Source organism: Mauremys reevesii, linkage group 19 (genome assembly GCF_016161935.1).
Source record: "Mauremys reevesii isolate NIE-2019 linkage group 19, ASM1616193v1, whole genome shotgun sequence".
NCBI lineage: Eukaryota > Metazoa > Chordata > Testudines > Geoemydidae > Mauremys > Mauremys reevesii.
This window is the reverse complement of record NC_052641.1, coordinates 25,723,384-25,751,161: the sequence shown is the minus strand read 5'-3', so window position 1 is coordinate 25,751,161 and position 27,778 is coordinate 25,723,384. Positions and strand designations below refer to the sequence as shown.

At 41.8% G+C, this 27,778-nt stretch overlaps 1 protein-coding gene across 17 annotated transcripts in view; it reads right to left on the bottom strand.

Moving 5' to 3' along the window:
* RALGPS1 (Ral GEF with PH domain and SH3 binding motif 1) overlaps positions 1-27,778 on the bottom strand; it is a 343,816-nt gene that overhangs the window by 285,599 nt on the left and 30,439 nt on the right. For all 17 annotated transcript variants that reach the window (XR_005589888.1, XR_005589890.1, XR_005589889.1 and 14 more), the window contains 3 exons: positions 18,135-18,261; positions 7,174-7,281; positions 3,047-3,097 (listed from right to left, as the gene is read on the bottom strand). Coding sequence is in view for 12 of the 17 variants with exons in the window: in XM_039506419.1 (XP_039362353.1) it covers positions 3,047-3,097; positions 7,174-7,281; positions 18,135-18,191 (216 nt within the window). In the remaining 5 variants the exon portion in view is untranslated. The remainder of the gene's footprint in view (positions 1-3,046; positions 3,098-7,173; positions 7,282-18,134; positions 18,262-27,778) is intronic.

Here is a 27,778-nt window from a genome sequence, read left to right as displayed (position 1 = left end):
GAGTGAAAGCTCAGCACACATTGCACTGTTGTAGTGAACGTGCCTCCACAATGAGGCATCTAACATGATATGCCTCCCCAAAGAGGCAGGCTGAGTTGGAGAAAATAAATTGGCATAAAAGGATTCAAAAGCTTTTATTACACTTTTCCCCAGATATGGCTTTGGCACCAAGCAAGTCTCAAGGGCTCAGAGTACACTTGTCACACTAATTTTTAGGAAAAAAACTCTCCCGTAAAATATGATCAAACCTAACATATTGAGAAACTACATACAAGGATTTTGTATTTATTTATTTATTTTAAGATAAAAAGTATTCAAAAAATGGTATCTGGACACAGACCCAAGACAACAGTAAAGTTCCTGTGCTCTCTGCCATGGAGAAGGAACCATGGCTATTAGGTAATTCCTTTATGTAATGTTGAGTGTTGAATGTTTAGTATCACAAGATGACACTTGTGCAGTCCCAATGGACATTGCTTTCCAAAAGATTCCAGAAGCACAGGCACAAGGGGGCACCATTCCCATGCATGGAAGTGTACAGAAGACCTTAGCCTGTTTAAATGTACTGCAAATATAAATCATATATCTAAGGACCATTCTGGTCAACAGGCAAACAAACCTCAAAAACTGTCTTATCAAAGACCAGGGGCACATCCTTCTGGCATGAAATATTATTTTGAGAACAAAAGGATTTTAAATCAACAAAGATATTTTGTAAGATATTTGTTTCAGAAAAACTCTTGGCTTTAAAATAATGAATAAAAAATTCAGGATCAAAAAGGAGTGACACCGAGGATCCATTATCAGAATCCACAAACTGTTGTAAAGCAGACTTCTTCCCCATCCTTTTAGCAAGAAAAGCCTCAAATTCAAACTCCTACAATATTCTTATTAAAAGTAACTTTTTATAAGGATTCTAAAGTCTTCACTCCTCAAATGTTAAGGACAACATTTATGGTTGGCAAATTTCATAGAAAGCCTTTCTTACATCTAAATTTACATTCCTGCTTAATGGTGAAAACCTTTTTTTTATTCTTTAAATGCTTAAAATAGTTCACATCTACAAATCCCTGTCAGTTCTTTCCCTACTTCCACAGGCTGCTCCTCTAGCTGTTCTTGCAAGCACAGGCACCGACTTTGCCGGGGGTGGGGGACTCAATCCTAGGCCCGTCCACTCCACCCCTTCCCCCAAGTCCCCACCCTTAACCTGCCTCTTCGCCCCCCCTTCCACTTCCTCCACCTTTACTCCACACACCGTGTCCTCACTCCTCCCCCAGCCTCCTGCCCGCAGCAATCAGCTGGTTTGCAGCGTTCAGGAGGCTGGAGGGAGGAGAGAGGACATGGTGCACAGCCTCCCCCCTCCCTCCTCTGCCTCCTGAACGCCGCAAACGAGCTGATTGCTGCAGGCAGGAGGCAGGGGGAGGCTTCGCGCTGCATCCTTGCTCTTCCCCCCTCAGCCTCCTGAATGCCGCAGGACAGCTGATTGCCGTGGGCAGGAGGCGGGGAGAGCAGGGGGAAAGCGCTGATCCGCAGGGTCTGCCAGCAGGCAGGAGGCACTGGGTGGGGCATAGGGGAGCTGATAGGGAGGCTGCCAGCTGTAGACAAAGCAGGAGGCCAAACAACGTTATGGGGAGCATTGCACAACTTTAAACGAGCATGTTCCGTAATGGAGCAGGGACATAACATCGAAACAAGGTTAAGCAAGAGGACATTAAATGAGGAGTTACTGTACCTTAGCAATAGCCTCAACAAATCATTAATAAAAAATACATAGAAAAGATTGCAGCATGCAATACAAGTCTGATCTAATTTCTTTAGCAATCAAATTATACTTCATTGTGTACACTAACTTGCTTTAGTAGCTGTCTGGTATGAGCAGGAAAAGAAAAAATAATATCTTGTATACCCATTTTCTTCAGTGTGATGTCACCAGGACAGATTGATGAGATCTAAGTATCAATTTCCCCCATAGACAGAACTGTAGAAAAAGAGCAGTCCTGCGGTTGAGTCAATATTACCAAAACAGCATATAGAACCTCTCTTTTCCCCAGCAAGGAGGAGTGGGCTGAGAATGAATTTCAGAAGACCCAGTTAGAGAAACAGTGGCTTCTGCTTCAATGAGGACTTATGAAGGAAAAGCTGGGCCCAACACTGGCCTTGTATACTGCAGAGAAGTTAGACCCCAATCTGTTTGGACAACAAGAGCTCTGGAGTAACACCTTGTTGACTGAGATGTCCTTGAAGGCAGAGTCCAATGTGTCTCCAAACTGCCTGTAACACTTAAATTAAAAAGCTATCAGCTATATAGGAAAATTCACACAACACTATCCCTGTAGAATGAGACTCAGAGCATATTATATAAAGCATCTACGCTTATAATATTCTGAGATTGCTCGTGCTGGCAGTTGAGACAAATGCTGTACAGCTTCTTAAAACCAACAAAATAAAACAAAGAATTTAGTACCAGATTTTCATATTCTCAATAAAAGCTGATGGGTCCTGAGCACTTCTGAAAATCTGTCTCTTACTTAAAATTTTGTGAGTTACAAAAATTATACTGTACCATCTCAAACACACAATATACTTCAGAGACACAATATGATTTTAAACACACAGAATATAGGTCAAAAACTGACAATGATTGCTTAAACATAATAATTTTCACTTTTTTGTTAATTTTCCACACAAATGGTCATTTTTTAGAAGGAAAGTTTTTCTTTTAAAGTATATACTTAGGAGAGCTAAGCAAGCACTGTTTTTATAACTCAGCACATTTCCTATGGTAGTTCTACAACATCCTAATGCCCCATTTCTAGCCCAAGATGTTGCCAAGAAAAAGGTGCCAGCTGGATCAATCACATGGTTACTTTGCGTATCAGCATGAGGATCTTCATCTGTGAGCTAAAACAAAACGGAAGTGAAAGTATACAGATAAAAATGCCTTCTAGTCTCTCTAGTCCACTTTGCTTGTATGTTTATACTTGAAGAGTCCATCTATTGTGCAGTGTTTATATAAATTTACGGTACTGAATTTAAGAAAACATACCTCTGGCTGTATAGCTTTAAATACTGGCATATCCATTAATGTAATCTGGCTCTGCAACAAAATAAAGTGTTAAAAATCATGTAGTATGAAAATAAAACAAGTACATATTTACAGCTGCTTTTACTAGGTATGGCTTTTCAGGAGTCTTGGCTTGTGCGCCAACATTTTCTCAATGAGATTCACCTCTTAAATCAGGATTTTCTTCAGCTCTCCGCTTGTGCTGGGCCACCAGCAGCAGAGGCAGCCATCTGAGTATCAGCATGTTACTGCACTGTCATACTTTATAGCAGAAAGTTTTGCCGGCAAACGGTTCATTTGCATATTTTAATGATCATTATCCAAGTATAATGTTTGGCCATGCAACCCTGGACTACCAGCTTTGTTAGTACTTAAACTTCGGGGGTTTGCCTTTAAGGTGACTGTTCTGGCATGTGCATACCTGAGTGACATGACAACATTACTCAGCTACAGTGTGGTGAAGAAGCCAGTGGACAAACACAGGACTGGCTGCCAATAAGCTGCATAACAGGGGCTTCAAAATCTGGTTTGTGTAGAGCGTGAGACGTTGCACTCCATATGTTTTATGGAAATATGCTAATGAGTGTGAATATAATGTAACGGGAATAAGCTTCATGTAAAAGGTCTCTAGTAACGTATCATTACAAAGCTTATAATCTACTGAGTGTGTTCATTCTATTTGTATGTTATGTGACAGACCCAGACCAGTGGGGTACAGGAGTCTGGTAGAGGGCAAACATACTGGTCACTGGATGAGTAGTTTTCTGTTCCCTGAGTGACCAGAGCAGGGGCTGCACTAGAGTAATCAGGAACCTGCTAGAACCAATTAAGGAAGACAGGCTGATTAGATCACAGGCAGCCAATCAAGGCAGGCTAATCTGGGCACCTGGGTTTAAAAAGGAGCTCACTCCAGTCAGGTGGGGAGGAGCCAGAGGAGAGGAAGTGCGTGTGAGGAGCTGGGAGCAAGAGGCACAAGGAGCTGAGAGTGAGAGGGTGTGCTGCTGGAGGACTAAGGAGTACAAGCGTTATCAGGCACCAGGAGGAAGGTCCTGTGGTGAGGATAAAGAAGGTGTTTGGAGGAGGCCATGGGGAAGTAGCCCAGGGAGTTGTAGCTGTCATGCAGCTGTTACAAGAGGCACTATAGACAGCTGCAATCCACAGGGCCCTGGACTGGAACCCAGAGTAGAGGGCGGGCCTGGGTTCCCCCCAAACCTCCCAACTCCTGATCAGAAACAGGAGGAGTTGATCCAGACTGTGGGGAAGATCACTGAGGTGAGCAAATCTGCCAGTAAGTGCAGGACCCGCCAAGGTAGAGGAGGAATTTTGTCACAACATGTATCATTCTTGTATCTAAAACTAGACATATGAAGTATAACCCTGAAGTCCTACTGTAATTATGAAAAGTGTGAGCCATTAATGGTGGTTTAGAATCTTGATGGCTCCCATTGACTAGGACAATTGGTTGATAAATGGCTTTGTTTACTTGCAAGCCTTCATGTGTTCAAAGAATGGAGGCTTGGGGTCTCACAGGACATGTGACCGTGTCACCTAATACTGGAATTCACACTAAAACTGGTGCTTTTCCATTCATAAGGAGGAGTGGGGACCCAGAGAGACAAAAGATTCCCATCTTGTGCCAAAGCTATAAAAGGGGGTGGAACAGAACAAAGGAGGCTGCCAGTCATGAGAGCCCCGAGTTACCACCTGAGTTGGAACAAACAAGGACTGTACCAGGGGAAAGGATTGGGTCCAGACTAGGAAGGAGTCTAGTCTGTGAAGAGGATTATTGGAACATCTCTGGGGGTGAGATTTTATCTGTAATCAGTTTCTTAATGTATTAGGTTTAGACTTGCGCATTTTGTTTTATTTTGCTTGGTAACTTACTTTGTTCTGTCTGTTATTACTTGGAAACACTTAAATCCTACTTTTTATACTTAATAAAATCACTTTTGTTTATTAATTAACCCAGAGTAAGTGATTAATACCCAAGGGAGCAAACAGCTGTGCATCTCTATGAGTGGTACAGAGGGCGGACAATTTATGAGTTTATCCTGTATAAACCGTATGATCTACAAGTAAAGTACTGTATGTAGTGTAAATAACTGTCTCTTTCCTGCCATGTTCCATTATACAAGAAAAGCATAATCCCTAGTTCAAGAAAAAATGTGAAAATGAGACAGTAAAATTCAGCAAGAGTTGGGCAAAACTGCCAGTTTTCTCTTTATGGAATTTCAGTACTCAAGCCAGATAATGTTGGCAAGAATTTACCAGTGTGACATTTCCTTACAAACTTTTTATTTTTAAATCATTCAACACAAAACACTCAACTTTAGGGAGTGACCTTGGACTGGTTGTTCCCAATTTCCCCGGAAATTTAGTTGTAACATACTAATTCCAGTCTCCACTGACTACTTATTGTGCCATGGACCTATTCCCTTTAGTACTTCCAATAATTAGACCAAGCCCATTAGTGGGGTACAAATTTGGCTCTACAAGACTTCCTGTGAAAAGTTCCTCAGCTGAATTCATATTCACTCAATCTATTTGAGATTCTCAGTGAAGGGAATGTTACATGATTTGTCAATGTAGTGGGGAAAAATAAAATGTAATTTATCAGTAATTATCAATTAATTCCTGGTAAAAATGAAATTAACTAGGTCCTCCTAGGAACCAGAACCAGATGACATACCTTGCTGCCCCAAATAGAGGAGATCAGGATAATCAGTAACGAAATATCAGTAGGGCATTAAAGAGGGCCTTTAGTGTGCCTTGGCAAAGAGGGGTTTTTCAGTTTGATTTATTTCAGTTAGAGTTCTCATGCCCAGTATTTAAAAACAAATCCATGTATATTTTTATATATATATATATATATATATATATATATATATATAAAAAAATCTGATTCTCCTTAGGCTGCACTGCAAGTGCTACAAAGGCAAATTTTACTTGAGCTGCTGAAATTTTTGTTCATGGCTACTGATTTTTTTCCATCTACTAATGGGCCAATACCATAGTTAAGAGTCCTTTTGTTCCTAATATCTTAAATCCCATCCGATTGTCCTTACCTCTGCTAGCCACTGATCTCTCTTTGTGCCCTTTTGTTTCCTTTATCAATTTTCTACAGTTCCAAGATTCGAATCTGTATACATTATTTTTAACTTGTTTTGAACGTTTATTATATTAACTGTGGAGACCAATCCTGTGGGCCATGCTCAGTTAAGTTTGGGTGAATGGAAGTTAAAGTATCAAGTCATTTTATAACTGAACTAATGTAGCTTTGTCAAGTGAGAGTTTTTAATTTTAATGTATTATTATAATGACCTGTAGCCTACATCAAATGAACTGCAAGTCGGTGCAGGAAGAGACATTGTCAGCCAAGACTTGTTCTAAGATGACAGATCCACAAAAGTTATGACATTTGTTACAATGGTATGGAAGTCTTGTTTGTGGACATAAGTGGCGCCACATTTTATGTCCAAATATACTGTTCAAGTGCCTGGTATACTTGTACACTCTTTCAGTCACCTTCAGTACCCTGGGATCTCTTCTTCTTGCACTGTAGCAGTGACAATGTGTTACACATATAGTAGTTTAAAACAGAAGCCAAATAATATGAAAGCAAAGAGCTGTACCTCGCATGGAAGCTCTGCTTTGAATCTGGTACTGAAAACTGGTGACTAGGGTATGAAAACTGACTCCCTCAACTTTCAAGAAATAACTGTTAACCATGAAAAACAATGCAAAAGATTCAGGTTAAAAAATAAAACAGCGAGTAGGGCTGGGTCTGCATCCCCAAGCTTCCAAAGGGCTGTAGATATTTAGCAGTATTTTTTAAAACCCACTTAGAAACAGCTAACATTTTGGAAAAAATCCAAACAGCTTTGTAATTAGTTTCAACAGAAAAACAAAGATGTTGAATCAGCTCAGTATTGAATGCTTCGTGTTGAGGCATATATCTCAAAATTTATATGATCAGAAACTTATCTTTGAGAGTGCTGAAAGACTTGTTTAAAAGGTGTTATTCTGAAGGGAAAGAATAAAAAAGTTTGATGAAATTTTTATACTGTTAGCTCTGAATATTATAAACAAATTCAAACATTTTTACTTACTGCAAACTCCTCAGGAGTTACTTTCAATACATCAAATACAACCGCATCATAGCTTTTATTGGCATAATCTGAACTCCTTCCTTCCAGAGAGTCAGAGCTGCTACTATCCTACAGAAAGTGAAAAATTAAAAGTCTTGTGTGCAAAGTGGTGGATTTCATGTCAGACAAAAAAACAAAAAAAAAAAGAGTCTGATATCACATTCATAGACATGAATAAAAAAATTCTACTAAAAACTGACCAACATATAAAGAAAGAACTTCACACAGTGCATTGCAAATCTTTTCTGAAAATAGATGCGGCTCATGAATGTTAGTATTTACTACACCACAGACAAAATATATAGCTATCTAATCAGAACAGGCTTTTCATTCAAAATCCAAAAAATACCAGGATGGTTTTTTCCAGTAAAATTTTAGTTATATCAAATCTTAGAAGTTTCCATCTCTAACCAGGCTATTTTAAAAGTTTAGATTAGAAAGAAAAAAGGAAACTGGCTGGTATTGCCAAGCTCAAATGGAACAGCTTTGGCTCTTCTCTCCAGGTCTCTCCACACATCCAGATCATATCCAAATCTTGCTGCTTTCTTTCCACATAAATTACTGAAAATCTCAAACCCATCCAGTTCTGAGACAGCTAAACGCCACTCTAATGCTTGCTCATGCCCTGATCACCTCCTGTCTTCATTACTGCAATCTCATTCCCTCAGGACTGTGCAATTCTTACACTACCCCTATCCAGTCCATCCAAAATGCTGTCACAAAAATCATATTGCTTGCCCTATTTACCACAGTAGCCCCTTTCTGAATGCCTACATTGGCTCTGTGTCAGGGATAAGGCCCTGCACCTGCTGTCTTCTGACAGCCTAGTGAGCATAGCTGGGCTGCATTAGCCAGACGGGTGGCTCTCAACCTTTCCAGACTACAGTACCCCTTTCAGGAATCTGATTTGTCTTGTGTGCCCCCCAAGTTTCACCTCACTTAAAACTACTTGCTTACAAAAATCAGACATAAAAATACAAAAGTGTCACAGCACGCTATAAGAACGGCCATACTGGGTCAAACCAATGGTCCATCTAGCTCTGTATCCGGTCTTCCAACAGTGGCCAATGCCAGGTGCTTCAGAGAGAATAAACAGAACAGGTAATCAAGCGATCCATCTCCTGTCGCCCATTCCCAGCTCCTGGCAAACAGAGAACACTTCAGAGCATGGTTTTGCATCCCTGCCCAGCCTGGGTAATAGCCATTGACGGACCCATCCTCCATGAACTTATCTAATTCTTTTTTTAACCCTGTTATAGTCTTGGCCTTCACAACATTCTCTGGCAAGGAGTTTGACAGGTTGACTGTGTATTGTGTGAAGAAATACTTCCTTTTGTTTGTTTTAAATATGCTGCCTATTAATTTCATTTGGTGACCCCTAGTTCTTGTGTTATTAGAAGGAGTAAATAACACTTCCTTATTTGCTTTTTCCACACTAGTCATGAATGTTTAAGAAGCTTCATTTAAAATTAAATTAAAATGTTGATCTTACGCCGCTGACCCGCTCAGCCCACTGCTGGTCTGGGATTCTGTTCATCTAGGCCGGCAGTGGGCTGAGTGGGGCGTGCGGCCGGGACCCCAGTTGAGAAGGGTCTGGCAGCCAGAACCTCAGACAGGCAGCGGGCTGTGCAGGGCTAGCAGCCAGGACCCCAGACCGGCAGTGGGCTGAGCGGCTCAGCCCACTGCCGCTCAGGGGTTCCATCCGCCTGCTACTGCCAGCCAGGATCCCGGCTCCCAGACCCGCTCAGCCCGCTGCTGGTCTGGGGTCCCAGCCCTGCCCACATACAGTGGGTACCTACCTTCTCCCTGGTTCTGGCCCATTCTCTTCCTCTCTCTGCACTGAGCTGAGGGTGGGAGTGGACTGAGCACAGGGCTAGGGGTGAAGGGTCTGGCCAGGAGCTAGAATGAAGGAGGGGGCTCAGGGTTGGGGCAGGAGGTTTGGGTGTGGGGGCACTTACCTGGGCAGCTCCCATTTGCTGTGAGAGGTGCAGGTGGGAATGTGAGTGGGGGTGCAGGACCTCTTGTTTGGTGCTCAGGGTGGGGGTGGGGATGTGCGGGGTGCATGGGATGTGTTGGGGGGGCTGGGGATGTGGGGGGTGCAAGAGTCAGGGCAGAGGGCTAGGCGCATGTGAGGGGGGTGCAGATGTCAGGGTAGGGGGGGTGGGTATGTGTGGGGGTGCCAGAGTCAGGGCTGGGGTCATGGGGTGGGGGGGTTAAGGAGTCAATAGAGGACTGGGTGGTACAGGGCTCAAGGCAGGGGGCTGGCGGGTGTGTGGGAGGGCAGGGCTCAAGGCAGAGGGCTGGGTGCCCCCACCCCCAAAACTCCCAACCCTCTCTGCTCCTTGTCCCGACTACCCCCTCCTGGGACCCCACCCCCTATGTAAGCCTCCCTACCCCTTGTCCCCTGACTGCCCCCTTAAGACCCTACCCCCCACCTGTCCCCTCACTGCCCCAACCCTTATCCACACCCAGGCAGAACCTCCCGGACTCCCATGCCTATCCAACCGCTCCCCGCCCCCTGACAGGACCCCCAGAACTCTGGACCCATACAACACCCCCTGCTCCCTGCTTGCCCAACCCCTCTCCATACCCCTGACAGCCCCCCCCCAGAACTCCTGACTCATCCAACCCCCCAGAGCTCCTTGTCCCCTGACCATTCCCTCCAGAGACACCCCGACGCTAACTGCCCCCGGCATCTCACTCCCCCGCATCCAACCCATCCTTCTCCCTGTCCCCTGACTGCCCCCACCCCTTATCCAACCCCTCCCGGCCCCGGACTCCTTACCATGAGGCTCCCCGCTCATCTGGAGCCTGCCGACGCCGCACGCACAGCGCTCTGAGGGGCGGGCTGCGCGCAGTGGGGCTCCAGATGAGTGGGGAGTCTCAGGGAGCCAAACGCTGCCCCGCGGGAGCACGCAGCCGCGGCCCCCAGAGAGCTGTGCGCGGCAGCAGGGCTCCGGGGGAAAGTGGGGGAGGGGCTGCCGGCTTGCTGCACTTGGCCGGGTGTTCCGGCCTGGGAGCGCGGACCCTGTGGCTTGCCACGTCGGCAGGATTTTTAATGGCACACTGGGGTCCCAGCAGGCCCCAGTGTGCCATTAAAAATTGGCTCGCGTGCCATAGGTTGCCGACCCCTGGTATATAGAGCAGTATAAACAAGTCATTGTATGAAATTTTAGTTTTTACTGACTTCACTAGTGCTTTTTATGTAGCCTGATATAAAACTAGTCAAATATCTAGATGAGCTGATATACCCCCAGGAAGACCTCTGCATAACCCCATGGGGTACACGCACCCCTGGCTGAGAACCACTGAACTAGACCACATGATGGAATGCCCCATTTGATTGGCTAAGGAAGCTAGAGGGCTTGCCCTTAAGTCCAAAGCAGGTAGTTGCTGGCTGCTCAAAGCATTCACCCACAGATGCAATTGCTCCTGTGCTCACTTATTCCTAGTCTTACTTCTGCCTTGCTACAGTCCCGTTCCTGCCTTATTCCAGCTTTGGTCCCAGCCCTGCCCCTGCCTTGCCTCACTCCAGGTAATCCAGCTCTGATTCTCAGCTCCGATTCCTAACTTCTGATTTTGGCTCCACCCTTGTCTCTGGCATCTGGCATCTGACCCTAACTCTGTCGTCTGGCCTTTGACCACAGCTCCAACCACCAGATCTGACCCCAGCTCCAACCACCAGGCATGACCATCCACATCCCAGTCTCCAACATTCCCATTCGCGCACAAACTGCCAAACGTTGTCCTTGACTTCATGGTCTGCCCAATTCTGTCTTGCGGCCCACACCTTGGAGCTTGTTTCTTCTTGCAATCCCCATCACTCCTCCCCTCCATAATGCTCATGAAAAAGGTTAATCATAGAATCATAGCATCTCAGGGTTGGAAGGGACCTCAGGAGGTCATCTAGTCCAACCCCCTGCTCAAAGCAGGACCAAACCCAACTAAATCATCCCAGCCAGGGCTTTGTCAAGCCTGACCTTAAAAACCTCTAAGGAAGGAGATTCCACCACTCCCTAGGTAACCCATTCCAGTTCTTCCCTACTAGTGAAAAAGTTTTTCCTAATATCCAACCTAAACCTCCCCCTCTGCAACTTGAGACCATTACTCCTTGTTCTGTCATCTTCTACCACTGAGAACAGTCTAGATTCATCCTCTTTGGAACCCCCTTTCAGGTAGTTGAAAGCAGCTATCAAATCCCCCCTCATTCTTCTCTTCTGCAGACTAAACAATCCCAGTTCCCTCAGCCTCTCCTCATAAGTCATGTGCTCCAGCCCCCTAATCATTTTTGTTGCCCTCCGCTGGACTCTCTCCAATTTATCCACATCCTTCTTGTAGTGTGGGGCCCAAAACTGGACACAGTACTCCAAATGAGGCCTCACCAGTGCTGAGTAGAGGGGAATGATCACATCCCTTGATCTGCTGGAAATGCCCCTACTTATACAACCCAAAATGCCATTAGCCTTCTTGGCAACAAGGGCACACTGTTGACTCATATTCAGCTTTTTGTCCACCGTAATCCCTAGGTCCTTTTCTGCAGAACTGCTACCCAGCCATTCGGTCCCTAGTCTGTAGCAGTGCATGGAATTCTTCCGTCCTAAGTGCAGGACTCTGCACTTGTCCTTGTTGAACCTCATCATATTTCTTTTGGCCCAATCCTCTAATTTGTCTAGGGCCCTCTGTATCCTATCCCTACCCTCCAGCGTATCAACCACTCCTCCCAGTTTAGTGTCAACTGCAAACTTGCTAAGGGTGCAGTCCACACCATCCTCCAGATCGTTAATGAAGATATTGAACAAAACCGGCCCCAGCACCGACCCTTGGGGCACTCCACTTGATACCGGCTGCCAACTAGACATGGAACCATTGATCACTACCCGTTGAGCCCGACCATCTAGCCAGTTTTCTATCCACCTTACCGTCCATTCATCCAGCCCAGACTTCTTTAACTTGCTGGCAAGAATACTATGGGAGACTGTATCAAAAGCTTTGCTAAAATCCAGAAATAGTACATCGACCGCTTTCCCCTCATCCACAGAGCCGGTTATCTCGTCATAGAAGGCAATTAGGTTAGTCAGGCATGACTTGCCCTTGGTGAATCCATGCTGAATGTTCCTGATCACTTTCCCCTCCTTTAAGTGGTTCAGGATTGATTCCTTGAGGACCTGTTCCATGATTTTTCCAGGGACTGAGGTGAGACTGACTGGCCTGTAGTTCCCTGGATCTTCCTTCTTCCCTTTTTTAAAGATGGGCACTACATTAGCTTTTTTCCAGTCATCCGGGACCTCCCCCGAGCGCCATGATTTTTCAAAGATAATGGCCAATGGCTCTGCAATCTCATCGGCCAACTCCTTTAGCACCCTCGGATGCAGCGCATCCGGCCCCATGGACTTGTGCTCGTCCAGCTTTCCTAAATAGCCCCGAACTACTTCTTTCTCCACAGAGAGCTGGTCACCTCCTCCCCATACTGTGTTGCCCAGTGCAGCTGTCTGGGAGCTGACCTTGTCTGTGAAGACAGAGGCAAAAAAAGCATTGAGTACACTAGCTTTCTCCACATCCTCTGTCACTAGGTTCCCTCCCTCATTCAGCAAGGGGCCCACACTTTCCTTGACTTTCTTCCTGTTGCTAACATACCTAAAGAAACCCTTCTTGTTACTCCTAACATCTCCGGCTAGCTGCCACTCCAAGTGTGATTTGGCCTTCCTGATTTCACACCTGCATGCCTGAACAATACTCTTATACTCCTCCCTGGTTATTTGTCCAATCTTCCACTTCTTGTAAGCTGCTCTTTTGTGTTTAAGACGAGCAAGGATTTCACTGTTAAGCCAAGCTGGTCGCCTGCCATATTTACTTTTCTTCCTACACATCGGGATGGTTTGTTCCTGCAACCTCAATAAGGTTTCTTTGAAATACAGCCAGCTTTCCTCGACTCCTTTCCCCGTCATGTTATTCTCCCAGGGGACCTTGCCCATCAGTTCCCTGAGGGAGTCGAAGTCTGCTTTTCTGAAGTCGAGGGTCTCTGTTCTACTGCTTTCCCTTTTTCCTTGTGTCAGGATCCTGAACTCGACCATCTCATGGTCACTGCCTCCCAGGTTCCCATCCACTATTGCTTCCTCTACTATTTCTTCCCTCTTTGTGAGCAGCAGGTCAAGAAGAGCTTTTCCCCTAGTTGGTTCCTCCAGCACTTGCACCAGGAAATTGTCCCCTACACTTTCCAGACTTCCTAGATTGTCTGTGCACTGCTGTATTGCTCTCCTAAATAATAGTAATAAAACTACACTAAAAATAGTTATTTTCTTCTCTGGGTTTTCTAATGTATCTAATAATCTCAGTCTGTCTTATAGATAGTAAGAGTTTTGAAGTGTAAAATTCCACATTTCTACTGAATTGGGCTCCCTGTTCTGTAGACATATGAGAGAGAGACCCTCCCCCACAGATTATTTTGTAGCCTGGGGAAGGTAAATTGCTTTAGTTTACATAGGCAGAATATATTCTCAAAAATAGGTTTTATCATTAAAACATTATCATTTGCCAATTATAATTTGCTCAAACAGCAAGATAGAAGAGTTCCATATTTTGGTCACTTGTCATTGTATTTTGATTTCTTGTGCTGAACACTGCGAGGTTTGAAGATAGAGAAGTACAGGTAGTAAGCCCTTTGGGGCAGGAACTGTTTTATAACTGTACCCTGTACATTGCTAAATGCTCTGTCAATGCTTAATTTAATATTTATAAATAACAATCATCATTGATATACTGGCAGCTCAAGATCCACAAATCTAGCAATATTTACATATTGACATTATTTAGGGTATGGTGTGAGTTAAAGGCTCTTTGGGGGACTACGCTGAAACAATATGAGAACAATTTGTGTTAATGTGAGTAAACGCTACACTTTGAAAGAATTTAAAAGATATGAATTTGCTATAAAAGGAAATTGTAAACTCTGGCCAAATCTCAAGCACTGGAGATCTCGCAAGGTCTTAAAAACAAACAAACAAAAACAAAAAACTTCTATTAATCTAATCTAGCAACTCTTGTGTATTCCCTGTCTAGTCCCAACAGGATCACTTGGATTAATCAACTTTTTTTTTTCCTGCCCAGTCTTGCACAGTTTTAGTGGTTTCTCCCAAACTCAACCGCTTGGAAATATTATCTAGTTATAAAATATATTTTTATTGATTCCTATTTACTTCAGCCTTTCCAAGATGGTAGTGTCTGGGAAAGCTGTGCAGAGTTACTGGAATTTACAGTATATTCAAGCCAGTAAGCAAACCCAAAGGTTAATAGCAGAACTTTGAGGTAAAATTTGGACAGTAACAAACCAGCTCATTTCAATAATCCTGAATCATTAGTTAAAAGGCTTGAAAAATAAAGTCACTGTATATTACACAAACTTGTAGTACAGACTAGTGACTAGCTGCCCTGTGGTTAGGATTTCCACTGTGCCCCAAATTTGCAGGACCATCTCTATTTCCATGCATTTGTTTGGCATCTCATATAATAATCTTATTCAGCAACTACAGTAAAGCTGCAATGTCACTTTAGAAACCATTATGCTGTTCTGCTTGGAATATGGTCTTGTGGTTAGGGCACTGTACTAGGACTGTTCCCTGCTTGGCAGCACGACATTGGACAAGTTATTTAAATTGTTCTATACTTCAGTTCCCCTGTCTGTACACTGGGAATACTACTACTTTATTTTACAGAGGTGTTTTGAAGATATATTTTCACTAATGCTCAAGGGCATGTAGGTACCAAGGTTAATCTCCCTATTACAGATAGCTGATGTACGACTGGTCAGAGAATAGATGTTCATTTCAACTGCAGCCATCCACCATTAACCAAAGTTTTTAATTGTGGCCTCAATTTCAGCCTCGTACTTAAGAGCTGTACCCAAATTGTAATCTATGTGCCATAGATCTCAATCAGATTCTTACTGATTCTCACAAGGCCTTGTCTGTACTAGGTTAAAAAACTGACAATTCACCCCCTGGTAAAACTATCAGCAGTAGCGGAAGTGGCAACATGGTGGTAAAAATACCAGAGTCTTGTCTATATTACTGCCTCCACCATTACTACCACCCATAGATGGTGCATAGGTGGTGAATTATACTTTCAATTTTTTTCAAGTGCAGATGAGGCCAAAGAATCTGGCCAGTCTCTTTTCAGCCTAACAAGCCTGGATGAGAAAATGCACAGACCTTGTAATCCATCTCTATTTGGAGAAAAAAAAGTTTTAAAAGATTTTTAAACCTTCTGCACTCCCTTTTTGAAGATCTACTTTGTTTTAACATTGCAGACCTAGTGGCATCAATAACCCAAATTTAAAAGTGACATCTCAGAATTCAAGCAAAGAAATGGCAATGAAAAAATCTCTATTTCATAACCATGTTTTCACTTAAAAACTAGAAAGTTACTGTACATCTTTTAACGCCTGTTCTTCTCTTACCTGGAATAAAAACAGTTCAATCTTTGAAAATGTGACAAAGCCGCATAATTATTTCTGTCCATACAAAGTATGTTCTAGTTAATATAACTGCAAGAGTTTTTTTTTAAACTGGATGAATTTCTCAAACTGTTGTCTGGCATGCAAATGTTAGGGTCTTCAACATGGCCATGCTGCTCAGTGTTTTTCTTAAAGGTCAAAGCAATAAGTAGGAAGCAGAACAGACTTTCAAAACTACAGCAACATTTGGCAAAATTACACAGGATACAAAAATTGAGAACTGTTCTTTCACATTAAAATCTTGGCTTTTGGAATAGAGCAGTTTAACTGTAACTCCAAGAATTTTAAGGGGAAAAAATGAAACTATGAGTAGGTTGGGGGAGGGATAGCTCAGTGGTTTGAGCACTGACCTGCTAAACCCAGGGTTGTGCGTTCAATCCTTGAGGGGGCCACTTAGCGATTTGGGGCAAAATCAGTACTTGGTCCTGCTAGTGAAGGCAGGGGGCTGGACTCGATGACCTTTCAGGGTCCCTTCCAGTTCTATAAGATAGGTGTATCTCCATATATATATAATGATAGGTCCATGAAGCATAAGATAAACAGCATAAACTAGTACAAAAGACCAAAGAGTTCACAGAATTAGAATTTAGAGATGCAAAAGATCTATTACTTCATTTAGTCCAGTCCCCATAGTCAGTGCATTATTTTCCTTAAAGTATTATGGCAGAGCCATTGTGACACCATATTTAAGGTTAGTTCTCTTTTGCACTGAAAGCGGGAACTCAATCTTTGTTTTATATGAAAAACAGTGTATTTACAACTATTTCCATTCTACAATATGGTATGGGGAAGACTAACCGTTTAGGAGAGGAATACAAAATTGCATTTTGATATATTCCCTTAGTAACGTTCCCTGCATCCAAGCCTGCGATGGAAAATAGATTTTGTTATCCCATGGGCATTTGTGTTGTGTTGGAGACAATGGACTTCTGCACCCTACCTGCTCAGTTTTTTGAAGATTAGGACCCCTGTGAAACTGTTTAGCCCACTCCTAAACCAACTGAATGATTTCATGAAGAACAGGATCTTCAACAAAATGCTCCACTGGTTTGATGAATATCAATTTGTGTGTGAAAGAATCACTGCTATGGCAAAGATCCTGGTCTTCAATAAACTGTTCATTGGCATAAGAGCTCTTCAGAATCTACTAAACTGAAGACCTGATTTAAAATTTTTAAAATGAAAAAAAAAAATAGTTTTTAAAATATTGAAGAATTTTCTAAAACCTAGTCATTTTTTTTAAAGTGATTTTCAACCACAGCTACTATTCAGCTGATACAGAAGAGATCTTAAGCTATCTGAACAGTTTAACAATGAGCAGGCTCTTCAGCATAGCAACATCTCCTTTAATATGCAACAGGATCTTTATCAGAGACCCCAGATCTTTTACACCACTACAGTAAGAGAACGGTACACAGCCTTACTCATGAGCTTTGAACATTTATTTAATCCTAAAGCAGGCTTAGATAACAATTTTAAGTAATACCTTCTAAAAAGAAAATGTGGTTTAAAAACTAAACAGATGAGTTTGTTTCTCTAGGAGGAATTTAAAATATACACACAAAGGGTTAGTTTAATTTAAGAGAGTTATAATGTAATGCAATCAAACAAACAAGGCTACTGGGTTTAACAATCTTTTAAATTTCTTCACAAGGCCATTACAAGGTAATGAGAGCAAAAACATCTGCTATCTAGTACGGTGCAATAGTCTGTGACAGTGAATAAGAATGAGAGCTTAGATGATCATTACTTACAGGAGCTTTCCTGAACACATCCTATTTTAAAAGAAAAATAGCATTATAGTATCAAGAGGAGATACACAAGATGCCAGTTGAGATTTTAAATATCAATGCATTTCAAGGTACACTACATATTTTGCCTGTGGTACACTATTTTCCCACAATAGCCACTGAATGCCTTCTTGCATCCACATCTATGCGTTTTTACCATTTGAACACAGAGCTGTGTGGAAAAAGGTCATTCCATTTCATGGAGGATTGAAGGTTTTGTTCTTACTCAGAATGAAAGCCAAAAATGTCAAAATTCTCTCTCAAAGGGAAAGCTCAAAAGGAAAGCCTTAAGGCCCAACTCAGAGTTGGGTAGCTGTTTATTTTTATTTGAAAGAACCACTTCAGCAAATAATCAGTCAATATAGATTGATTTAAATCTATCAACAAGCTACAACAACTGTCAAAAGCATAAAAGAAGGGTTTTTTGTATGATCTGTGAACATTCAGAAGTACAGTATTATTCAAAGTTAACTTTATAGTCAAAAACCATACTGTTCCCCAAAAAAACCAAACCAGGATGGCATATTTCATGGCAGAAAAGATTTCTGTGGAAGCCAAAATAAGCTGCAACTTGTATTTTGACATAGTAGCTAACAAAATGAAAATAAACAGTGAGTCTGTACCTCTGGAGTGGCGGAGGTGACGGTCACATTGGCCATGAGGCCATTCCTTTTATACATGCTCTCCCCAAGATGCAGGAAATTTCAGCTCAGCCACCGCTGGTGACACAACATGATGAATGGAGAACTCCTGTAAGGCAAATATATTTATAAAAAACTGATTTAAGGGATTTCCTTATTCTCTTGTGAGAGAGCAGCCATCTGTGTGGAACAAAAAGATCATTATGTATTGAGGGAGGAATTCTCTGTGAAGTATAAAACCAAAAAGAGTACTATGTAACTTTATCATAATAGCATACTAACACTTTTTTTTCAAGTCAGTTCAGGAAATAAACAACATAAGTATAATGCTTATATTTAGATTTAGGTCTAAGAAGAAGTCCACATCACAAGGCATCCATGCAAAGCCTTGAGCACCCCTGACTTACACTGAGAACCCAAGAACTTAGGAGGGAGACATTAAGAACTAACCAAAGCAGCAGCACTTCTTCCTCCCACCTTACCATCCATTATCTAATCACACAACCAATGGAGCTTCAGAAAATCTATCACACTTTCCTACCCTCAATTGACTCAGCACTCTGCTAATGCCCACTCAAACAAGCTCTGCTGTGTGCCCGGAAAGTCAACAATTCAGGCTGCTTCAAGTGGCAGAGCATTCCAAAGAAAAGAAGCCTCTACAGAGAACACTCTTGTCAGCAGCCCCCTTCTTAATGAGGAGGCTCAAGTTCAAGGGCCTCTTCTCAACACAACAGTGACAATGTAGCCTGGGGAATGGTGGTCTCTCTAATAAGCAGGTCCCAAACTGCTATGGGCTTCACAGATTAAACACACAACCTTAAACTGTCTCCAGAAATCAACAGGCCGTTCGCTCAAAAACAGAGCATTGATGACAAATGGTATCATCAAGAGGCACCACAATCAGTGGACTGCTGCATTCTGCACCAACTTAAAGTTCCCAGATAGATTTCAGGTGTTCTCCAACAAAGACCACATATTGTCACTTCAAACTGGATTAATGCACAGTAGCAAAGTTCACATCCAAAATAAATGCTCATAAGCTCTTGGCAAGGAGCAGATGGCAATGAGTGTTCCTGGACTTTGATAGAATCGCATTCTTCTAACAACATATGGAGATTTAACATCATCCTGATTGTGCACCTGAAGAAATGTAGGGCAAAACACATAACATGTAGTTGGACATACATTTAATTTTGTATAATCAGGAAATTTGTTTGAAGACAAAAATCTTGGTCTACAATTATAAAGTACATAATATTTAAATTAGTTATGCACATTTGATATTGTGACAAGTAACTGATTAGTCCAGGGGTAGGCAAGCTATGGCACAGGTGCCGAAGGCGGCACACTAGCTGATTTTCAGTGGCACTCACACTGGCCGGGTCCTGGCCACCAGTCCAGGGGGCTCTGCATTTTAATTTAATTTTAAATGAAGCTTCTTAAACATTCTGAAACCTTATTTACTTTACATACAATTATAGTTTAGTTATATATTATAGACTTGTAGAAAGAGACCTTCTAAAAAGGTTAAAATGTATTATTGGAACGCAAAACCTTAAATTAGAGTGAATAAATGAAGACTTGGCACACCACTTCTGAAAGGTTGCCGACCCCTGGATTAGAATATTAAACAATGAACAAGAGTCCAGTTATTCTATAAAGAAAAAAATATGAGACAAAAAGATACATTCAATCATCATCTATGATATGGGTTCAAAGATCATGATATATATAAACATGGATTTTAAATTCACTCTTCTCTCAGTGGAAGGGTGTTCATAAATATAAGATTAAATACCAATTTCTAAATAAATCACTCATTCAACCACAATGGCAAATCTCTCATGATGCAAGCACATGCTAACTCAAATGAGATTTTAAGGCACAAGACTTTACCTCCCACAATGATTTTGACCGTCACCATTACATTATCACTTTGCCTTTAAGGTCATGGAGCCATTTAGAGGCTATTAAATACAGATCAGTCCACGAAGTCAACTTAATTAGAACTGATTACTAAATTTTCAGTCATAATGCGTTTGTTTTGACAAACTGATTATTGATTAAATGGATTTTTTGTTGAAAACTCATTTTTCAGGCTTTTGATGTAAGTGGTGACATCCCCCTCCCTCAGCTCCTAGGTGGAGGCATGGCCAGGCAGCTCTGCGGGCTGCCTCTGCCCGGAGCATCAGCTCTGCTGCAGAAGTCCCAGAAAGTCACGGAATCCATGAGTTCCATAAACTCCGTGACAAACTCGCAGCCTTAGTAATCACTAACAGTCAACATAGATTTACTAAGAACAAAACATGCCAAACCAGCTTGATTTCCTTCTTTGATAGGATAAATGGTTTGGTGGATATGGGAATGCGGTGGACATAATATACCTGGATTTTAGCAAGGGTTTTTGACAGTCTCACATGACATTCTGATAAGTAAGCTGGAGAAATGCAGGCTCAGCAGAACTACCATTAAGTGGATACATAATTTGTTAAACAACCTCAAACAATGAGTAACTATTATTGGAATGTCAGATTGGAAGGAGGTCTCAAATGGGATTCCACCGGGATCTGTTCTGGGTCCAATGTTATTTAACATACAATCAAAGAACTGGAAGAGATCTCAAGAGGTCATCTAGTGCAGTCCCCTGCACTTATGGCAGGACTAAGTACTATCTTGATCACCTTGATAGGTGTTTGGAGATTTTGAAGAGCAGGTTAGACAATGATGGAAGTTCCACAACCTTCCTAGGCAATTTATTCCAGTGCTTAACTACTCTGACAGGAACTTTTTTCCTAATGTTCAATCTAAACCACCCTTACTGCAATTTAAGCCCATTGCTTCAAGTCCTATCTTCAGAGGTTAAGGAGAACCATTTTTCTCCCTCCTACTTATAATAACCATTTATGTACCGGAAAACTAGGTCATATCTCCTCTCAGTCTTCTCTTTTCCAGACTAAATAAACCCAATTTTTTCAGACTTTCTTCATAGGTCATGTTTTCTAGACCTTTAAACATTTTTGTTGTTGTTCCCTGGATTTTCTCCAATTTGTCCACATTTTTCCTGAAATGTGGTGCCCAGAACTGGACACAATATTCCAGTTGAGGCCTAATCAGCGCAGAGTAGAGTAGAAGAATTACTTCTCGTGTCTTGTTTCTAACACTCGTGCTAATACATTCCAGGACATTTGCTTTCCCTCCCAATAGTGTTACACTATTAGTTACACTAATTACACTATAGTGTTAGCATGTGATCCACTATGGCATCTTTATTAATCACCTGGATGTAGGAATAGACAGCATAGTGATCAAATTTGCAGATGACACAAATTGGGGGAGGAAGGGGTTTGCAAACACTTTGGAGGATAGAGCTAAAATTCAAAGGGATCTTGATAAATTGGAGAATTGGGCTATAGACAACAAAATTCAATTCAACAAAAACAAATGTAAGGTGCTACACTTATGGAAGAAAAACCAAATGCACAAATACAGAATGGGGGTTAATTGTCTTGGCACCAGCACTGCCGAGAAGGATCTGGGAGGTGTGGTGGATCATAACCTCAACATGAGTCAACAGTGTGATGCTGTTGCAAAAAAAAAAAAAAAAATAGGTTTCAATGAATGCTAGTCATGAAGGATGATAGCACCACTCTATGCGGTGCTGGTTAGGCCTCAGCTGGAGTACTGTGTCCAATTTTGGTCACTAATGTACAGAAAGGATGTAGAGAAACTGGAAAGGATCCAGAAGCAAATGTCAATTATGATCAAAGGGATGGAATGCAACCACTTGGATTCAGAGACTGTTGAAATGATAATCTCACTTTTAACAACAGTAGCTTCTTCTGCCAGTGTAGAAAGAATATTTTCTTCCTTTGGACTAATTCATTCCAAACTGAGAAATCGTTTGGGACCTGAAAAAGCAGCAAAGCTTGTTTTTCGTTTCCAGATTATGAACAAACAGGAAAATGAAGGTGAAGACGACTGAGTTAGCTACAGAAGCGACATGGCTGACAGTCGATTTAATTATTTTTTTTTAAATATTTCATGTAACTATTTTAGTTAAAAACATTTTAGCAAAAACAAACCTGATTTTGAAAAACTTGAATGTTTAACTAAATTCAAAAATTCATATGCTTGTTTTGTTAAAATATTATATATTTGCCGTTGAAGAAAAAAATCCAGAATACATAACGTTGTTGTTTTAGTTAAATAAAACTATTTAAATGTCTGTCTGCTGATGATCTCCTCCTAACGCAGCATGGCAAGAAAATCCTCCAAATATTAATGACTGACCCGTTGAATTGGAGATTCACTGACTTCATAAATATCTGCTTCAATTACCTTTGGTAAATGAAATCATTCATTTTCTGATGTAGCTGTAAAACGAATCTGAAAAGTTTTCAAAATAAATCACTTTAAAACTGTATCGTGTGTACCTTCTAAAAATGAAACCTACATCTACCTCTGAGTTGTGAAGAATATGTATTACGGTTATAACAACCAACAAGCATGCACTTTTATGTAGAAATCCATGATTAAATAGAGTCTTCCTGACTAGTGATTTACAAATCCACCCTGATTCTAAGTCAGTACAGAATAATGGACTTGCTTATATCACTGAAGATCCTAACAAACAAATGATGGGGTGCAGTATGCAGTGTAGTTGTAGCCATGCCAGTTCCAGGATATTAGAGACACAAAGTGGGTGTGGTAATATCTTTTATTGGACCAACCTCTGTTGGAGAGACAGACAAACTTTCAAGCCACACAGAAAGCTCTTCTTCTGTATGGGTGCGCTATGCATATTTACAATAAAGCATTCACTGCCAAGTCTATAGAGCAGTGGTTCTCAACCAGGGATTCGGGGACCCTGGGGTGCTACAAGCAAGTTTCAGGGGATCTGCCAAGCAGGACCAGTGTTAGACTCACTGTGGCCCAGAGCAGAAAGCCTAAGCCCTGTCGCGCAGGGCTGAAGCCCAAGGCCCTGAGCTGTGCCACCCGGGACTGAAGCAGAAGGCTAAGCAACTTAGCTTTTCGTGGGGAGCCCTATTGCATGGGGCCCTAGGCAACTGTCCTGCTTCCTACCTCTTAATTCCAGCCCTGCTTTTATATGCAGAAAACCAGTTGTTGTAGCACAGGTGGGACTTGGGAGTTTTTATCACTTGCAGGAGGGGGCTCAGAAAGAAAAAGGTTGAGAACCCCTGCTATAGAGCATGTTAATACATACTGTACATGGTGCCTTGTGCAACAGTTCCACCTAGTGACAAAATAACTAAGAGCACAAGTTTTAAAACATTTGTGAAACAGACGCTAAGTCGTAGGTAATGTTGAGTAAATGAAGGTGTCTAGTAATTCTGCATAGTATGTGCTACAGACTTAGCACAGATAGAGTAGGGTATGTACCCTAGGTTCATGCCTGGCTCTGATCAACTGTAATGAAGTTACACATGCCACATATACAACCACCAACTAATCCATAAGCACAATTACGAGTTAACAATACCAACAGCTAAGCAACATGACCACAGAACTAGAACACTACCAACCCCTTCACCTCTGCCACTGACAATTCCTCAGCCAACTGATGTGCTATCACTCTTCAGAGAACAAATCATCTATAATAGGTTAAAAGTCAGATTGAAAAGACATGCTGGCAACCTCCTTGCCTTATAAAAAATAAGCCTTATTATCTGAGAATCCAGAGCAGCAATGGATCCAGTAAGACTCCAAAATTTTGTACAGTGAGAAAAGCATGGGCATATATCCTCACTGGAAGAAGTAATCCCTCCCACAGCCTCTCCAAAAGGTTCCTCCTTGCTACTAAAATCACTTTTGTATTGTTAGGTTTGATCTTATGCCAGCTAGACACCTTCCAGGATCCTCTCTAGGCAAAACAGCGAGAAAGCAAGGAGGCTGAAAAATCTGGGGTTGAATAACAAATGTTTACCTCAGGCTGATGATGTCCCATATCCTTCAGTATATCTGACAATGCCAAGGCAACTAGTGTGCTGTGACCACTGGTGGTTGTATTTTTAATAATGTCACTGTTATAGGTGTGCATCAATTCTCCAAAAAGACCCATATTTTTGGAGTTTTATGTATCCACTGTGGCAGAGCTCTGACCTTGCTCCTGTGGGTCCTGCACTTCTAGGTGGTTTATGATAGCCTCAGTGGCTCACTGTGACCCTCCACGTAGCCCTTCTCTCTCTAGGGCCAGGGTTACAGTCTACTGAGCCCTTTTCATCATAGGCTGCAAGGAGGTTGGTGAGAGAACTCCCACAGTCTCTGTTCAGCCTCCTGTCCTGACAGGGACCTGACTTCCCCTTCCAGGAGATGTTCCTGTAGTGGTGGGTTGGGGGGAACCCGGGCCCGCCCTCTACTCCGGGTTCCAGCCCAGGGACCCTAATGGTAACAATTGTTGGCAGCCAACCTTTCACTGCCAGAGTTGCTACATTTCCCTGGGCCACTTCCCCACAGCTCTCCTGCTTTTCCCTTCTTCACCCTTACCTTAGGGCTCCTTTAACGATGGTTTGAGGGTGTCTTCAGTAACCAGCCCTTCAGCCGCACTTCCTCTCCTCTGGCTCCCTGACTCCCCTGCCTGACTGGAGTGAGCCCTTTTTATAGTATCAGCAGGGCCTTAATTAGAGTCAGGTGGTCACATTAACTGAATGGCCTCACCTGACTCTTTACAGGTTAATTAGAGTCAGGTGTTCTCATTAGCCTGGAGCAGACCCTGCTCTGGTCAGTCAGGGAACAGAAAACTGTTAATCCAGTGGCCAGTATATCTGCCTTCTGCTATTCTGCTGTACCCAACTGGCCTGGGTCTTTCACACCACCTTGCACAACCCTACATCATTTATCAATTTAAAGCTTATTTCATGTGGTGTTATAAGCCTGTAGGCAAGGTGCAACGATGGTATCCAAAATGAGAGTGTGTTATTTTCCTCACACTTTCAGAAACACTGCAACATAACTATGAATACAGTTTTTACTGTTTAAGTTGATTCCAACTCCTTAATGTGGTGTTTACTGGTCAAAGCTACCAAACCTCAATGTAGAAGAAGATTTTTATTAGTTTTGCGCGGTCAAGTTTTCCCCACCCAGAAATGATTAAGCTGTTTAGCATGTGGCAAAAATGGCAAATATCAACATTATGCAATATTCTACCATGAAATGTTTTCACATCACATATTCTTGATTGTTAAAGTATCTCATCCATATCTTCAATTGAAATGTACTGACCAGATCAGTTTCACACTGAAGGTGCTAGCAGCAGCAGACTCTGTGCCCAAAGTTTGTACTGCACAGTGGGTAGATATAAATGTATGTGAATTCTTAATGTAATGCTTCTCCATTTGTAAGTTTTCATATGTACTACATAGCATCTAGTCTGCCTGGTAGAAGATTTTAATTTGTAATTGCTTATGCATGCAATATTAGCCCTTGAAATATTCTGGAAACTAGCTGTTAATTCAGTGACACTTTTTAGTATTAAAGATAATATACAGCTTCATACTGGGCTTCAAACGAAGTGCTCACTAAACAAAAATGGCAATTCTGATACTAACATAGATCTAATTTATATCTAATTTAGCACAAGTCTATATACTTGTACAAAATGAAAAATGGTGGTACTGGTGGTGGTAACGCTACTTTGGGAATTTTACTGCTACAGGGACATTAAAGTATTTGAAAATATGGTGGATACAAGCCCCTTAAAGTTTACATCAAAGAGAAAAGGACTGTCCATAAACTTTTTAAAATGTGATATTTGTCAAGAAAATCAAAAGAAAGCAAAACTGTCAAAAGCCAGCAGTGCTGGACAGAATTCTGTGAGGCTGGCACTAGAAACCAGGAAAGATTAATTGTATTGGCAGCTACTGGATGAGTTATCTAATTTGGATGATGTGGAACCAATACTCAATCACAGGGGTTTCTTTCAGAAATACACAAGCAAATTGAATTTGGAACATGTCAGAGCAGTATTGAACCCAGAAAAAAAAAAGACTCTGAATTTGATCAGAGAGCATCACATTTTCCTGCTTCTAGAGCCACAAGAATAAGCACATCCTCCAGCAATTGATCTTAGAACACTGTTTGCTTGAGAAAAACATATAAGGCAGACAAGAAGCTTCACAAAATAGAAACATCTGAGAGATCAACCAATCTAAGCAAGGCAGTACTTCAACCAAGAGACGATGACAAGTTGAGCAGACTATCTGTGGAAGACCTGATTGCTAAAGATGCAGTTTATCACTTAACATGCCCTTTTTCCTGCTTGAGTAAAACGAATCTTAAAGCAAAAGCATCTAGTTATACTGCAACAATCCAATGATAACGCTACATTTTATCATTTGATTGAAGAGAGAGACAATGATCTTATGTACAACAAAAAGGCTCTTCGCCTGTCCAAGCTGCTACAAAGATATAAAGTCCTACTTCCCTCAGACGTCGAAACTGCAAACTATTCCAGTAGTAAATTACAGGCAAGATTAGAAAAAACACTATGGTTCTGCAATTTCATTCCACGCACAGCAAAGACAAGGTAAGTCGACCATTGTTCTATGCAGCACAACAATATTAGCTTATGCTATCCAAGCTCCTAGTAATCTGAAGCAGGAACTTAAGTCAATATTTTGTCCATGTTCTTCTGGTGAGTAAGACTAATGAACAAGTGATTTTTTATAATGTCGCTTCAATCCTTCACTCTGAAATATTCAGATCATCATCCAAAGCTGGGTGACTGCAGTTTACTGAGGTCAGCTACTTTTGTGTGCCCCAATTGGTGCAGGAATTTGTCCTCTGGTTGATAAAGAGGTATATAATTCAGCCAGCAAAAAGTGTCAGCCTTTCAAAGAAAATGTGTCTCAATAACAGAGTGCATAGTGTTTAACAGTTCCACAATTATTACACCAGTGCACATAAGCCTTGCTTCACAGCTATACCATGAGTTTGGGTCTTGCAATTTAATTGACATACTACACCTTCATGGATTCCACATCAATTACTATTAGCTGAGGTGGGGTCATCACTACTGCTGCAAAAACTGAAGTGGGAGACTACAGAGAGGTATGTTCATTCCAAATGGAACTGATCCACTTCATGCTGGTTCAAATCTCATGGATGAAGGAGATAATTATATAGACATCAACGCAGAGATCACTGATGGAAAAAATACCTTAAATTCAACAGCTAGAGTGGTATTTCAAGAACAGTCTGCAGACAGGTTTCAGAGTGGTAGCTGTGTTAGTCTGTATCAGGAAAAAGAATGAGGAGTACTTGTGGCACCTTAGAGACTCGTTCTTTTAGTCTACAGATAGCCCAGCATCAAAAGAAATATCACTGAAGCACAGGAAAGAATAGTCACTTTACTCTCCCCGGGCAATGAGACTCTCTTATGCAGTGTCTCTAATCAGAACAATCTTCCCAGCACAAAACTGTGTACATGCCAAGGCAATGAAGACTGTGGTATCCCATTCATCCCCAACAGAGATAATGATAAATAAGATAAAGATAATATGTTTGACTAGAATAGTCACCAGCGCTATTACATTTCAGTAACACCTGTACACATTTAATATTAGATTTTATTCGACCCTTTAGGTTATTGTTTTGATGCTTTGAGATCA